The sequence below is a fragment of the Lissotriton vulgaris genome, chromosome 9 (assembly GCF_964263255.1).
Source record: "Lissotriton vulgaris chromosome 9, aLisVul1.2, whole genome shotgun sequence".
Classification (NCBI taxonomy): Eukaryota; Metazoa; Chordata; class Amphibia; order Caudata; family Salamandridae; genus Lissotriton; species Lissotriton vulgaris.
Window position 1 is genome coordinate 187,617,944 of NC_141697.1, and position 16,447 is coordinate 187,634,390.

General features: G+C 45.9%; 1 protein-coding gene across 3 annotated transcripts in view; it reads left to right on the forward strand.

Annotated features, from left to right (window-relative positions):
• The window catches only part of ATL1 (atlastin GTPase 1), a 311,830-nt gene that overhangs the window by 204,163 nt on the left and 91,220 nt on the right, over window positions 1–16,447 (forward strand). For all 3 annotated transcript variants that reach the window (XM_086937304.1, XM_086937301.1, XM_086937300.1), the window contains exons 6-7: window positions 10,424–10,480; window positions 11,541–11,633. In XM_086937304.1, the coding sequence (XP_086793430.1) occupies window positions 10,424–10,480; window positions 11,541–11,633 (150 nt within the window). The remainder of the gene's footprint in view (window positions 1–10,423; window positions 10,481–11,540; window positions 11,634–16,447) is intronic.

Sequence of the window (16,447 nt, forward strand, 5' to 3'; positions counted from 1 at the left end):
GGCCACAGTATGATCCGGATGATTTCAAGTTTATTACCCTGGTGGATTATGGGACCCTTCTCTCGTGCCAGTCTCAAGATGGTGTCCCTGTCTCGATAATTCAGGACCCTTGCTACGATCGGACGTGGTGATGCTCCTGGAGGTGGACGTGGCGCAAGGGACCTGTGCGCTCTCTCTATGACAAACATTTGCGACAGTGAGTCATCTCCAAATATGTCCTTGCATAGTTTCTCAACATACTGCTCCATGCGTCCGGTGTTGGTCGACTCTGGTAATCCCGTGATGCGTACATTGTTGCATCTAGAGCGTGATTCCAATTCCTCCTCCTTCGCTTTAATCACCTCCAGAACTCGCTCCATGGATGTGCACTTGGCAGTGGTGGCATGTGATTCGTCCTCTACCACCGAAATTCGCGTTTCCGCCGTCTCCAGCCTCTCTCCATGCTTTTCCAACTTGGCAGCCATGCCACCCATCCTGCACGTTAGATTGTCCAATTTACCATTGATATCTTGTAGATTAGATTGGATTGCTAGCAGTATCTTCTCCATATTGCTAACGGCAGCTGGCTCGCTCGGTGATCCACTCATGGTAACAGGCGTCGTTTCAGTAGCTTTGGGCGTCTTTTTTGATTCGAAGGAAATCTTCTGTTGCTGTTTATCCGGCCCTACCATTGTCGAGGAAGGGGGGGGTGAACGTCGCTTTGTCCCGTGGGGTGGATCTCGTCTTTCTGCTGACTGCCGCCATTTTGGTTCCCTGCACAGCGCGCCGGCTCGGGCACGGGAGGCCTGCACTCGATGGGGGCCACAGGATGTTAGGCAGCCGTGTCGTCTTCAACTAGAGTCCCCACTGACCTCTGGGGTATATGCTTTGTGTTCAGCTCACCAGGCGTGCCACCCGCAGCAGCAGCACACTGCGCAGATCTCTGACCTGGGGGAGTTGGTACCTGGTCGGGGCCCACTGCATAGGAAGGTCACAGTGCCATTTTGGGTTGCATCACGCTCTCAGGCGACATCCGCCGCAATCCGACATCCAAGCGGTGTTATTTTAACTGGACGTGTCCCCGTAGTGCTCCGCACCGCCAGAGTATGCCGCTAGTGACCTGGAGCTCACGCGAGCAGCAGCATACTGTTCAGATCGCTGATCTGGGGGATTTGGTGTTGAGTCGGGGCCCCACTACGTTGCGAGGTTACATCGCCAGCAGGGGTTGCGTCGCACTCACAGGCGACATCCGCCGCAACAGCCGACAGCACACGGCGCTATGTTTAATTTATGCGTCCCCTGTAGCATTCCGCACCGCAGGTGTAAGCAGCTATCGGCCGGATTCCGCTGTGAGTCCCAGAGTGTATCTTCCAAGGCTCACTCACCACACCAGTCTGGAGCCGTCCCCCTGGGCGCCGCCATGTTGTCTCGCGCCATCCTCTGGCAAACAGTTACGAAACGGTAGCTCCGTGGTGGGCACAGCTACTTGGCCAAGTAGCGCTTTGTCCACACAGCTGGTATCGACACCTGGGCTTTCTTCCAGCTTCAACCAGGACGGTTGGTGTGTTCATTCCGCCGCTAGTTTCACTGACTCGAAGGGGAAAGCGATGGCCGCCATCTTGTCCGCTCTCGGTCACAGAGCTATTTTAGTCGTTTCCTCACGGTATTCCTGGCCGCCAATGGTTAATTTTCAAATCATTGTGTGCCGGAGATATTCACACACATGGGACAGCGCTCGAATAGCGTTTTTGCGGGCATTTGAGCGACCTTAGGCGTCGCGTTCTCAGCCGTCCGGCGGAGCTGCGGTCTTACCCAGCAATTCCGCTGTGCGCCCCCTCTCAAATTGATTATCTTTTAACTGAACGATAAACTCAATATTTTCCTATACACTCAATTAGTGTTTGTTCTTTTATGTTTGTTTTATGTTGTATAACAGTGTGTACCTTTCATATAATCAGTAGAAAGTTCTATTTGGGATTTAATCCACTAGAGGACCATTGAATTGTCCTTATAAGTTTCTTTGAATTACTTCCAAAAGTTATTTGTGAAAATAAATTCCCTTGAAGGCACTCCTTACCTTTCCATATATTTACCCAAGCCCTCAAGGGTATTTTGGGTTGCTCACTGATATAAATCTGCCTTGTAAATAAGGCAAAGCCCCTATTGCCACAGGAGCATCCTAAAAAGTGACTTTCCTATGGTGATAGGGGCTTTTAAATATGCCCCTGCGTCAGTGCTTTATTTGAGCTGGTGCTTTCCGGTGCTCAGCACCGGCACTTAACTGGTCTCCGGTGCTCGGCACCGGCACCTAATTGTCAACACCATACTTGGAACAGTCTACCACATGGTGGTTCTGCTCATCTAGTTTAGAGATGAGCAGAACAATGGTTGTTTAGGAATAGAAAATACATCAAAAGAATTGTTAACACCTACCTCCCGAGCCACTCCTTTAGCTTTGGGAACCTGGAAGAATCTGAACTATCGCATTTACATGCAAAAGAGATGGTTAGTAGTTGTTTTGGCAGCGATGTCAAGGGTGATGGGTGGTGCAAGCTGCAGTGGTCTCCTGGTCAGAGCCCTGGCACGTAACATTTTACAAATTAAGCACTGCTTGCGTGTTGATATGCATAATGTCCAATAATGTATAGTCAGTGGCTAGGTATTCTAAGGCTGTAAAAGGATGCCTTAAGAGCAGAAAAAATGTTTAGAACTTTAGGTTTGGTCATCTTGGGTCTTATAATGTAAAAAAGGGCAGTGCATGGAGATTTAGAAACCAAGGTATGAAGACAACAGACCCTGTTATGCTTCACGGTATAAAGTGAGCTCGATTACAGAGGAAAACTAGTAGAGTCATCTAGTGTTTAGTAGAGCAGAAGCTTCACCATGGATTGGCAGAGCTGATGTTTGCCCAGCCCATTCAGGGGTTTACCATGGCAGAACCAGGCGGGCTGCCCTATCAGAAACCTTAGACCCAGAAGCCCAGGTCAAAGCGGCATATGCCCTACTCTGTTTAGGGCTGGGCATTCATCTGTAATTTGTCCTGCAAGGATTCACCAAGCAGGACATAAGGGTCTCTGCAGGAGAATAGAAAAGAAATCCTAACATGCAGGGAAAATATTCCCTGCATGGAAGGGACAATGATGTATGTCAATTGGAGAAAAAAAATCCCACTGTGGGTACTTGTTTCTGGAAATAGAAAAAGAATGGTGAGCCGGCCACTAAGACATGGCAGCCTGGTGAGCTTTTGGGTTTGCAACCAAACCAGCAAACACACTTTTCAGCAAGGCGCTTCTGCTCAATGGTGCAGCAGGTGCAGTGGCATGGGGGCCCATATCACTGAGCGTCCTATTGACCCTTGACAATTGGCGTATTTTACTTCCCCCAAGAGGGGCCATGTTCCTTGCTTGCATCAAGGCGGATGGCATCCTTGCTATGCTACACATCCTGCCAGGAGGGCATGGATGTGTAAAAGGGGTGGGTGGGGCAGGCAAGGGTCTCTGATGACCTAGAGAACTTGAGATTTGCCCACCAGGAGATGATATGGGGTCATGTAAGAAGGATCATATTTAAAAGAATGATGAGGCAACTCAAGAAAGTTAAAGAGCATAGAAGATACACCAGTTATCAAAGCAACATTTACCTTTTTAAAGTGTGTAGCTTAATTTGTAATGTCATTAAAGTCAATATGTGTAACTTTCAGTTTATGTTTTTAGTGTACTTTTTCTAAAATTATAGCTATTGTGATAGGTTTTCCTGCTCCTACGCAATCATAGAAGCCTGTAGTTTTTTAGCTTGATGTATGTTCTTTTTCCTGTGTCCCTTTCCTAGACGTAGAAGGTGACTAGACATGTGGGGGCAGTTCACAACGTTTATTCAGGTTTATGAGTTGTAAAAACACTTCCATCTATAATATGTGCAAATTCAACATTTCGAAATATGTAACTGGAAATATTTGTGGATCACCCAAATCATGAGTGCGTGACTTGCTGATTGCGGAATGTCAAAAGGAAAACGTTGAATTGATCACTGCCCCTAGAAAACTTTACAACAACAGAGGAAGAAATACTCATCTTTTAGGAAACACTAAAACTTATATAGCTCTCCACTATACCCTGTCAATTGCCGGGACAGAACAGGGACCAACCAGCAACCGAGATAACCAGCAGCAAATCACTTGTTCATGGTTTGTCAATCACCAAAATGTACTCCTAATATTTTAGGTGTTCAGCACTTCACTTTAGATCCCAAAAATTCTCATAATAAAGCTTGTTATTTCTGAAAGTATAAGGAAAGCAGACAATGTATATTTTGGCAATTGTAGACTATGTCAAACGTTATACATGAATATTGTACTTCCTATAAAACGTCTGCCATTTAAGGTAATATTTTAGGAAAATTCCCGTAAATTGCATAGTTTGCCCTATGTTTTCCAACTACTTGCTTGGTACCCCTTGAAAATATTGGAATGCTTCATATTCTCTTCAGAACAGCCTTTGAAATATATGACTCCAGGGTTGCGTGTTTCATTGACTCTCTGACTGCAATTGGAGGTGATTTGTGGCCCACCAATTTATCCCCTTGCAGCTAGATGTCCTTAGCTGGCAACTTTGGGTCCTTTTTCATAAATCTGTAAAAGTTCAATCAAAATCTAAGCACAGCCTTCAGTTCTGACAAGTGTAATAATCAACACTTCACACAATCCCTATTATCATCAAAAGAGCCATAAATACATAGTAACCTGAGGTACTCCTTGGGGTGCCAGGATTTCACTCTGTGGAAAAGCCACAACTGTCTTGACAGTGATACTATAAAAGTGCATTAAAACCATTAAAACACACTAGGGCTGCAAAAGAAGTGATGTATTAGCTAGAAGTAGGAATGTTTCCAACTTTGCTAGGAAGCTTGAGATTGAGAGCTTGTAACGCCTTTGAGCTGAGCTGCACATAAAGATGCGCGACTCTTGAAGACACAGGAACCCAGAGCTCATTGATTAGACACTGATGATATCCCCCTGATGTCAGTTGAGAGTGAGAAAAGAAAACATTGAATGCAAACTGCGGGGTAAACCTCTTCAAGGCGCTTGTTCTTGGCAATGCATTGCATGGACGGAATCTCAGGTAAAAGACCAGTGGCACTGTGGGTCTAGGATGTATTATGATGGGTTACAGGGGAGTGACAGGTAGGGACCAATGGGTCTCTTACCTGGGGTGTATACACCCACTATTATGCCACCCTCCTGTGGCAAATAGCCCTAGCCCTGGTTGGATAAGTCCCACCATCTTCAAGATGGTGAGTACTGAAAATGTGCTTCACTTCTCCTCTAGCACCTGAGGGGTGACGTTGGCGATGGGAAGCACATCTCCTATTCTTCTATGGAGAAGGGAGCTGTCTTCACCACTGGTCCTACCCTCTTTTATATCCACTCCACAAGAACCATGCAGTGCATAGGCTGCAGTGGTTTCTTCACGTTTGTTAATACATTGATTGATTAGGGCTCTTACTGAATTGCTGTAATACGTCTGATTGCTCCTAATTCGTGGTGTCATGTTCAGCTATAGCCAGGGGAGCACAGAAAATGTTGATTGGCTAAAGCTCTGGTGTTCCTCTGACGTTTTCTCAAGTTTTATGACTTATTCAAAATTAGGGACTGGGGAAGCAACCCTACTCTTTCCATGTTAGCTTGTATAACAGATTTAGGGAAAAACATTTATTAAGATGGTGGTGAGATAATGTAAGTAATAAGCAAAAGGTTTATTCAGGTCACACCGCAAGGGGTTGCGCCGGGTCACATAATCAACTGGGTCATGTCAATCACTTGCCACTGTTTCAATAACAACCAGGTAAAGTGGGTGGTGTAGTCTGCACCTCTTGTACCTTATCCCTGCTTTTTCCAAAAACAACTGCATCACTCTGGAAGTAAAATGAACTCAGCTATCACAATGGTAAACTCAAGGCCACAGGTAACACCTGAAACAGTCCGAAAGACTAATTTCCTTTTCTTTTCCATACCTTTATCGGACAAGCAGTGTGTCTTTGGTGAAAAGTGTTTCAATGTAAGTGGCATGAATATGAGTATTAGTAACAAAACAGATGAGATAAGGAGCAGTATACAGCAAGAATAGAAGCGAAGAGGACAAAAGTAAATGGACAGTGATTTAGAGGGTAGAAACAAGATGAAAGATGAAAGATAGGAAGAGGCATGGGCCGTATTATGGAAAGTGCCCCGGGGAGCAACGGGCATTTGCATCTGCTTTGCACGTGGGTGGACTACTTTGGTGATACAGAAAGGGCCACAGACGCTTGTGCCGCCCTTTCTGTAATACAGATAGCGCTGGTGCACATATACATCCAGGACTGTAACCAGCAAAGAAACTGAATTGCACTGATAGTGTGCCATCTAGAAGGTGGCACACTATCAGGGCGCCCTCTGATGGCAGCCCTCTGGAAAAGGGAGGCATCCCCTTGCAGGCAGGTGCGGTCATGCACTGCACCTGCCTGCTAGGGGAACTCTCTCCCCTCTTAAAAGTGCAGGCGGGTTGCTGCCTGCATGTTGAAACACATTTTTCACTTGAATATGCTGCCCCCAGGGCAGCAAGACTTTGCGGCTACCCTGGGGGCAGTGCATTCAATGTAATAGGGCATACTTTCCATGTTTGCACCCAGTGCACCTGTTTTAACAAGGAAAGTGCCCCCTTATGTGTAATAGGGCCTCAAGGGATGTATTGTGGAAAGTACCCCGGGGCACTCACTTTGGTATATCAGAAAGGGCCGCATATGCTTTTTCTGACCTTTTTATTTACGAAGTTCCTGTGGCGATAGGGGCTTCACCTCATTTACAAGGAACTTATGACCATAGCTGATAGTGAGGCAGGTGCATTTATAATTGGGGTCAGTCCGCACCTTACAGTGAAAGGACTCTTGATCTATAGACCTCCTGGCCCACATGCACGCTTTGTCTCCAGCCTGTTGGAAGGTATTACGGAATCCGCTCTACGGAAAGATAAATTCCTACTGCTGGGGGACCTCAATATTCATTTGGAGAATCCCCTTGATAGGGGGGCTGTAGATTTATGTCAGGAACTACAGTCATTGCAATTAGGACTGAATTCCAAGGCCCCTACCCATCAGCATGGCCATTTATTGGACCCAGTATTTGCCAATTGGGGGTAAGTTGAAGTGAGTACTCCCATCCCTATCCCCTGGTCCGACCACTTCTTTGTTCCCTGTGTGGTAAAGATCCCAGAACCTAGAGCCCATGAGCAACCTGTGCTAAACCATCCATGTCGCAAATAGGCTGGCTTCTCACAGCTGAGGTTTAACGAAACTCTGACCAAAAGGGGGCAGCCGGGGGATACCGATGTCGATACTGCTTGCTGTTATTTAAAAAGACGTATAAGAGAAGCCCTTGACAGCGTAGCCCCACTACATCTGAATAAAACAGTAAATAGACCACAGAAATCTGCACCTTGGTACAACAATGAATTGCGCCTAGAAGAGTGCAAACGTCTAGAGAGGCAGTGGAGGATAGCCTTTCTTAGTCAGGCAAAGTTGGAATATCTAAAAAAGCGGAGAAACTACCATGGGCTTATTAGACGGGCCAAAGCCACTTACTATGCTGAGAGAATTGGGGCTGCAGGAAATTCCACTAAGGAATTATTCAAGATCTATCCTCCTCACTTACATCGTCTACCATTCCCACGGAAAGTTCTGGGGAATCCTGCGATCGCATTGCGGGTTTCTTCTCAGAAAAAATGGAAACAATATACTCTTCCTTTCTGGGAGCCAAAAAAACGGGTGCAGATTTTGTGGAACCTATCGGAGGTGTTGGGGGAAATCAGAGGCTGTATAGTTTTATCACCCCTCTCCCCGAGTCGCTACGCAGAATCTGCAGTTCTATAAAGTCCGGCTCACCCAGGGATCCTGCCTCACCAAAACTGCTTGGGGAGAGTAGTGCCACTCTTGAGCCTTATATCAGGCATCTTCTAGATGTATCATTTAGTATGCACACAGTGCCTGATAGCTGGAAGCAGGCTGTGGTACTGCCACTTCAGAAGAAGCCTAAAATCAACTTCGAGAAATTGCATAACCTCCGACCTATCGCGCTGTTACCTTACTTGGCGAAAGTGGCCGAGAAGGCTGTAAACTTACAACTTATGGCCCATGTGGAAGCCAGCCAACTTCATCCCACACAGTTTGGATTCCGGTCACTCCACTCTACGGAGTCAGCTCTACTTATGGCCACTGAGGCCATTAGGCAGGGAGCTGATGAGGGGTAGACAATTGCTCTCATCCTTTTGGACCTGAGCTCCGCCTTTGACTCTGTAGCAGACTACAACTTGCTGCAGTGTCTGAATAAGGGCGGTGTCTCAGGCCCGGGGCTAAAATGGATACAATCATTTCTGGCGGAACGCAGTTTCTAGGTCAGACAGGGCGCCCATTACTCTAGAGCTGTGAAACTAGATCTGGGTGTGCCGCAGGGCTCTGCCCTGAACCCCACCTTATTTAATCTATATATATCCCCAGTGGCGAGTATTGTGGAGGGTTTTGGAATCCAGATTGAGTCATATCCCGATGACTCGCAGCTGGTTATCTCGCTATCACGGGCACCGGACCTGGCTGCCTCCAACTTCAGAGCATGCATGCAGGAACTTGCTTCCTGGATGGCCAACAACTGCCTGAAGTTGAACGGTAGCAAGACAGAGGTGCTCATGGTGGGGGGCCCGTCTGCGGGGTCGTCGACATGGTGGCCGTCCAGCTTAGGCCCAGCCTCGATGCTGTGCACCCAGGCTAAGAACCTTGGTGTATGGGTAGATTCGGATCTTACATTCGGACATCAGATTAGACGTGTGGTGGGGACTTGTTTTGGTATCCTCAAAGGTCTACGTAAAACTATGGACCTTCTTCCTATAGAAGCTAGGAGGACACTGGTGCATGCTCTTGTCACCTTGCGATTAGATTATGGCAATATACTGTATCTAGGTGCCACGGTCAAGAGTCTTGACCGGCTTCAGGTGTTGCAAAATGCGGCGGCTCGGTTGGTCCTCAGGCTTCCAAAAAGGGCCGCTTCCAAAAGGGCCTTGGACGCTCTTCACTGGCTTCCTGTCATTAAGAGAATTGTGTTTAAGGCACTCTGTACGTGCCACCGCATCACTCAAGGCATTGGGCCTAGGTACCTTCAGAATCTCATCACTGTCTACAGGCCCTTCCGGTCCCTTAGATCCACTGGGACCAGCCTGATGGTGATCCCTAAAGTCAAGAGAGCCCGAATGGGTGGCAGATCATTTCGGCTCTTGGCGGCCAGGAGCTGGAATAAACTCCCTCTTGAGCTTCGGTTAGAACCTTCTGAGACCAGGTTCAGAAGAGAGCTTAAAACATACTTGTTCCTTCACTAATGGGCCTAGGCGTTTGGTCTGGGTATGGGGCTCTAGGCTCTCCCACTTACAACAGCGCGGGGACACGCCGGTGGGCGTAACCAGGCGCTTTACAAGCTTCCCTTAATAATAATAAAAAGGCAGGGTTAAACCGCTTAATGCTGCCTTATAAATAAGGCCTCCTTTCACCCTATGCTTAGGGTTAAAGGGGAGGGCAAGGGGTGCTGCTGTGGGCGATCGATGGCAACACCCATTGATTCTGACGCTGCCCCCTATTTACAAGGGTGGCGTAAATAGGAGGTATGTCCAGAATTAAGACCAGGGAAAACCCGGTCTTACCCTGGCGCAATGAAGACAAATGTTTAATTTCTCCTCATTTTTGATGTTTTCATGTGTGCTGCGTTGTTTAGCACACATGAAACAGCAAAATGCCAATGATTGTTTATATACAGGAAGGTCCCCCTTCCTGCACATAAACAATAATTTTTTTAAATGCTGTTTTGCAACTTCTATGTGTACTGCATTAAGCAGCACACACAGAAGTTACAAAACAGCAGTTAAAGATTGTGTATGTGCAGGAAGGTGGACCTTACTGCACATAAACAATCTTCCCCTGCACGCAGACATCCTTGCACTATGGTGCCAAGGTGCCTGCGTTGGCGCTAGGCTGCTAATTGTAACGCCAGCACAGGGGGAAACGCAGGGCTGCACCATATTCTTGTAAGTATGGTGCCTCCCCAATGTTTCTGAAGGGGCAGAGTGAGGCATTAAGCCGGGAAGGCTAACGCCTCACTCCGCCACTTCCCTTATAAATATGCCCCTGAGTATTTTCATCACACAGTTTTGCTCTCTAGATACACACTATTTGTAAATGGCTCTGCTCTGACACTTCATGAACGCGTGCTTGGGATTTTTATCAACAAAAACATTTTCTGCGGCCCCGCTTTTCGACTTTCTATATAATATGTTGCTTTACAAAACGTGAAACCTCTTCCTTATTGAATATGAAAAAATAAAATGTCCTTCTTTAAAAAACTTTGTGTATTGCTTTCTTTCCCTCTATCACTCTTTAGCTCTTCACAGAGTATGGAAGATTGGCCATGGAGGAAACCTTCCTGAAACCCTTCCAGGTAAGGAAAAAAAAACTATTGATTCATTAATACCCTATAATGCCTTCAGATGTTAAAATCTCAGCCACGGACGATGCAGCCGAACATGACTGATCCTCTTTAGTTAATGGAGTCACCTGTCTTTAAAACCAAGCTGAAAATGTGTTTGTAAAATCTTTTGGTTGATGTAAAGGTTTCTATGGGGCTGTTTTATTTCCTGAGCGTGTCCCCTACATTACCTAACAATCTTCAAGCAGAATGGAACACATCTGGTATTGTTGAAGGTCTCCAGCATGTGTCAGAAGAAACACAAGTTGCTAATTTGTCTTATTAAATGGAAGGATGAGATCTTTTTGCAAGCCATTGGAATGTTTTGTGAAAAATAGTTTTTAAAGTATGCAAATGTTGCAATATTCCCTATGGCTGGGTTTAAAGATTGGTGTATGGAACACTTCTTCACAAACTTGACAGATAACCTGTCTGCCTTATTACAAGGACATTATATCCCACAGCACTTGTAATACGGCTGATGGGATATGGTTCACTTTTGTGAGGGAGTATCATTCACCAAACTCTAACCCAGGCCCATTGTTTAGTCAGAAATAATTGCATTGACCACGTACATTTTCTGAAAATCCGGTACTGAAGCAGCATATGAAAGGTCCATGTTGGTATGGTCTGAGTGACTCAGGATGCTGGCCCCATGATGCACTTTGAGAGAGCAAGGGAGAGTGTACCTTTCCACTGTCTGAGTGACGGGGTGAGCAGGAGAGTAGGTATGTGCTGCACTACCATCCAAGCGTTGAAGCTCGCCTGTGCAGGTTTTATCGCCCAGAGGTGGTTCTACAATCTGAGTGATGAGGATTCCTTGCACAGCGTTGCCACCTGAATAAGCGGTGATGCTGGCATGGTGTTATCGTATGAGTGAGAAGAGGTGCTTGTACTATGCAGACCAGTGGGGATGCTTACTCAGTGCCATTGACATAAAGGGTGAGAGTGCTTGTTGGATGATGCCCTCTGAGAGGACAGAAAGGATACCTGTGAGAATTAATTACATTTCTGTCTTTTTTTTCATTTTCAGTCACTGATATTTCTTGTTCGTGATTGGAGTTTTCCGTACGAATTTCCCTATGGATCTGACGGAGGCACTAAATTTTTGGAAAAACGTCTGAAGGTTGGTCAAAGCATTCTTAAGAGTTTAACAGCTTTCGCCACTAGTGCTCTGCATCCATCAAGCCACTGGTCCCTTTGCATGTTTTATTCAGCTATATTTACTTATGGGAGAACGTTGGACCCCTGTTTTACCCAGACACCCTACTTCTGAATGAGAGGTTCATTTCTGACTTGCAACCAAGGCTATAGTTTCATGAAGGTTAGCCTGACATATAAGTTTAGAGTTTACTTGGAGAAAACAAAGGACCTTTGCTTTTGGCACACACCAGTTATCAGAAGCTGGTACTCAGACCCCAGGGTGTTAGAGCTTCTTACTGCCTGTAAATATCTTCACATGAGGCTAAACCAGAGCATTAACTAGAACCAATGTTTGATGTTCAGAGGCAATCAGTAATTGATATTCCTGGGGTCCTCAAACTTTAATTATAAGCGTAGAGATAATTCGATTTTAGCATACTAGATGGCACAGTTGGACAATATTTTGGCTATGCTAGTGTTGGCTGCTGCATTATTGTTCCTTTTCTGTAATACAGGTTTTCATGCACTTAATGCTCCAGTGTGGAAATCTGGGATTGGCCCACACCAGGCTGTTTACTATAGACAAACAGGCTGGAATCTAGGGGTGGCTCCTTCGTAATGGCTGAGAAACGTCACCCGCTGGTCAGTCAGTCAGCGGTCTAGCAAATGATCGCTGACTGACTGAGCCGATGCCAGCAGTTTAGGACGGGGCCTGACACAGCAGAGTGGAGTTGTACGCGCAATGTAAGTGTGTATGTCTCTTTGGCCGGCTGTCTTGGTGCCGGCCAAACAGACATACGCACTTAGGTTTCTCCAACCCAGTTGTGTTACATAGCCGGGTTGGAGAAACGTCACAGCTGGGTTGGAGAAACCGTCTGAGCGGCGAACCACACCGTTCAGACCAATCCTGGTGCTGATCCCATAATATGAGAGCAGCGCCAGGATTGGGTCCGGGGCTTGTGCCCCAGTGCATGCTGGGACTTGAGGAGAGCCAGAGAAGAGGACCGAGCCAACCGGTGAGTACTCAGGTAGGTTTTTAAATTTAATTATTATTGCCTCACCACTTCAGTAATGTGACCGCCACCACTGGTGGAATCATCTATTAACTCAGCATTTAAGCTGTAAGTACTGCTTCTCAAAGGGAGCTCCTAAAACTAATTCAGGACGAGGAAATTAATTCAAGCATTCCTGCTAATATGAACAGACTTGCAGAGCTGGGATGGTTTTAGCGTGACATCACAACAAGTGATTGTCCAATAGACAATTTAAAGTCCTTGTAAGTCACAGCATTGGTAAAGGATCCAAGACTGAGGATGTTTCCTCACCGTAAAGCAACTCCAGGTCTTCAATGTATGCTTGTTATCTCAACTGTGCGCCAATAATATCAAGCGTATCTTTACTTGGGTCGACACCAATGCAAGGTGTCCATGTATGATACTCAGGCTGGGTATTCTTTCGATTCTCTTGGTTGTGAAGGCATGGTCTGGTGAGGAGGGGTTGTTTCTGTGTGTAACTTGTCCAGAGTCACCTTAGCACATAATAGCGACCTGCAGCACTCTGTGGGAGCTGTGACCTATTCTTCTCTTAAAGCTATTGTCGGTTCAAGTTCTGGCAGTGGAAGAATCCTGGCATATGCTTATTGAAGCATTGCCTATTGTTAGCTAGGTTTCTGGCTATTGCTGTTGGTCTGCAATGGTTTGGAACAGCTGCTGCAGTGACTTAACCTGCTCACTTAAAAATGGTGCCTCATGCTCGATTTACAACTATGGAACTCTTCCTATAGATCATGTTTTTTATGTGATGTTTTTGTAGTGCTTATTTATTGTTCGTATGGTTTTGTTAAACTGATTGCAAACCTTGTTAATAAAAAAAAGAGCAGCGCAAGGTTGTGCGCGTGGTTTTCTTTTAAAAAGAAAACCTGCCAAAAATGGTTGCCATTCTAGCACTGGCAGATAGCCACACAAATTGCTGGGAGACATAGCACATATTTCTTAGGGTGCTCTCGAGCTCCAGTCCTGAGACTGCAGGGGCTACTGAGGCAAATGACCAATTCCTACGGCCATGGTCCCTGCACAGTTTTGAACACTTTGACATTGTGGGAATCACTGCAGTGAGATCTTCCACAAAGTCCTGAGGGACAAAAGGGATGAGCAGGGAAAAATTGTGCCACTGGAATTGCATGCCATCGGACAGGTTTGGGTTCAAAGTGCTCTTTCCTTGAAGATGAGATCCCACCAAAGCAATATAAGGAAAGAGATGGCAGACAGAAGCAACCAATGGTCAGGAACTTAATTCTTGGAACCCAATGAAAGTCTTTTAAGGCTTACTTGCCTGACCTCTGAATCTTGGAGGCTCAGGTCAAGCCAATTTGAATTGCTGCTGCTCCTCAACTAAGAAAGGCAGCAGAGCTCCGACTAGAGTGGTAGGCAAGACTATCCATTAGAGGAACACCTGGAGAGAAGAGTTCATATGCATAGACAGTGACACACAGAGGCCCACAGCAACCAGATTGATCAGCTTGTCAATTGGAAAGAGGCTAGTAACCAAAGATTTGAACTTATTTTGTCACTTGAAGGTCAAGTATTTGCTGGATTTCTGTACTCAACTTGGTGGTAATCTGTGGGCAGTCACTGCTCGGAATGAGTTCAAGCCAGTACAGACTCTTCAGTATGCACCTAAAAACTGGCAGGATGTTTCTAGTACTTCCATTACAAAGTCCATGAACTGCTGGTTTTTGTCTGTCTGCACATTAGCAACATTTAGATGGATTAAAGAGTGAGATTAGCACGGAGAGAGAAAGAGAGAAAACGCCACTCCTGCAGACCCTCAGTTGTGGAATGTCAGCAGTTGAATGGCACCAGCAAGATGGAATATGCTTTTCCAACACTGAGGTATAATCTTGAAATAACAAAACATACATTTCAATAACGGACCAAAAAGAATCAACAACGATAAGCTCTACATAAGGCAACGGATTGACCCGAGGCTTAAGGTTATGGGACTTGACTAACTCCAACCAGGACACCCTCCCTGAGTCGCGAGGCAAGGATTCAGCAGAGTGACATACTGCTGGTCAATGCACGATGGAACACACGTAAGACGGATAGATTATCTTCAGAGAGGAAATGCGAAGGGAAGAGCAAAAAAAGCAAAGGTGCGGCAACGCCAACGGTGCACGAACCAAGCAAAATGGGAACCTTACAACAAAGCATGGAAGACATCTGGTAAATCGTGCTGCCGCTACTGAGAGTCGCCTGGAAGCAACTATTCCAACCTGAGCTTCTTCTGCTCTGGCAGTCTTCCCTTCTCAGTCCCAGCCGCCACAGCCAATCTTCCATCTTCTCTACACTATTCTCATTCTGTGTTGCTTCGATTTTGAATCACTTTGTGCACCAGTTCTTTTCTCTAGTTCTTGATTCTGACTCCTTGATTCTTGACAGTACCCTTGCTGGTAAAAATCCCCCACAACTAGTAGGCGCTGGTTTCTGAAGGAAAGTGGTATGCAACTAACTCCTTGGCAAGACAAGGGACATGCACAAATGAGACTGGTTCCCAGGATCTTTCTGGTGCATAACAACCCTTCCATTCAGGTGTTCCTCACTTGTACGTAGACTGAAATGCAGCTTCTACCTCTTACTCTAGATGTCCTTCTTGTATCATAGGGTGAGGTTGTGACTTCTTTCTGCTGCCTTTAAGCCTCAAGACATGAACGATTTGAGGTATCTTCCATTAAGCAGGCAACTCTAATTGGCCTGCTGCCTGACCTCTTTGCCCTGCCTGATAAGGGCCTACAAAACGTGGTGTGAACTTCAAATGTGTACCAGGAATCACAAACTGCATGATAGACAGACAAACATTGTCCCCCTCTTCATAATCTGGTGCTGGAGATCTATGTCTATTTACACTGATCTTATAATCTTCTTTTGCTTTCTGATGTTTCTAATGGCTGATGAATGGACGTGAGATAATTCACTTTGCAGGCGAATTATTGAAATTAACTCCAATGTTCCAAATGAATCTTGGTATTGGGTGGATGACTTGAAATGGATGGTGAACCTCTGTCTGATATGCTAACTTCTGGCAACCCATGTAACCTGGCTATCTCAAGAAATATCTGTCTAATTAGAGCGCTGTTGGTAACTTGGAAAGTGGAATGATGTGTGCTACCATCAGTGGGGTAACACAGGCCCCCGCAGCCCCGGTGGCGCGGGGACCCCAAGCTCCAGGGGGGGGGCCCTCAGCAGAATACTCTGGCTGGAAAGCTCCTGTTTGAGTCCGGAGGGGCCACTCTACGAACCTTGCAGGTGGTCCCCCTCAAGTTTCATTACGCCAGTGGCTACCATCCATAGCATGGTCCAGTCCTGTGATTTAGGTAGCTTTACAATACAATCCATACATATTTGTGGCCAGGGTGCTTTAGATGTAGGCAAGGTTGTAACAGCGCTACCCGCATATGGTGATCATTCTTAGCCTGAGAGCAGGTAGTGCATATTTTAATATTATCCTTGACAGACTGATTCTTGTCTTCCCACTAAAACAGTCTCTTAATCATAATTTACGTGTTATTGGTTCCTGGGTACCCAGCTATGGTGCATCATGAAACTAATATAAGATCTTCCTTGGAATGGATGATACAATTGTTTCAATTGCATGTGAGGTTTTGCTTCAATTCAAATCATGGCAATGAGTCTTCCCCTGGTCTTACTTTATTCTTTACAAAACCTGACTAACCGCATCTTTCAGAACAGTTTGCAGGGCCGAAATATGCTGAAACATTCAGTCAGCTATGGAGATTAT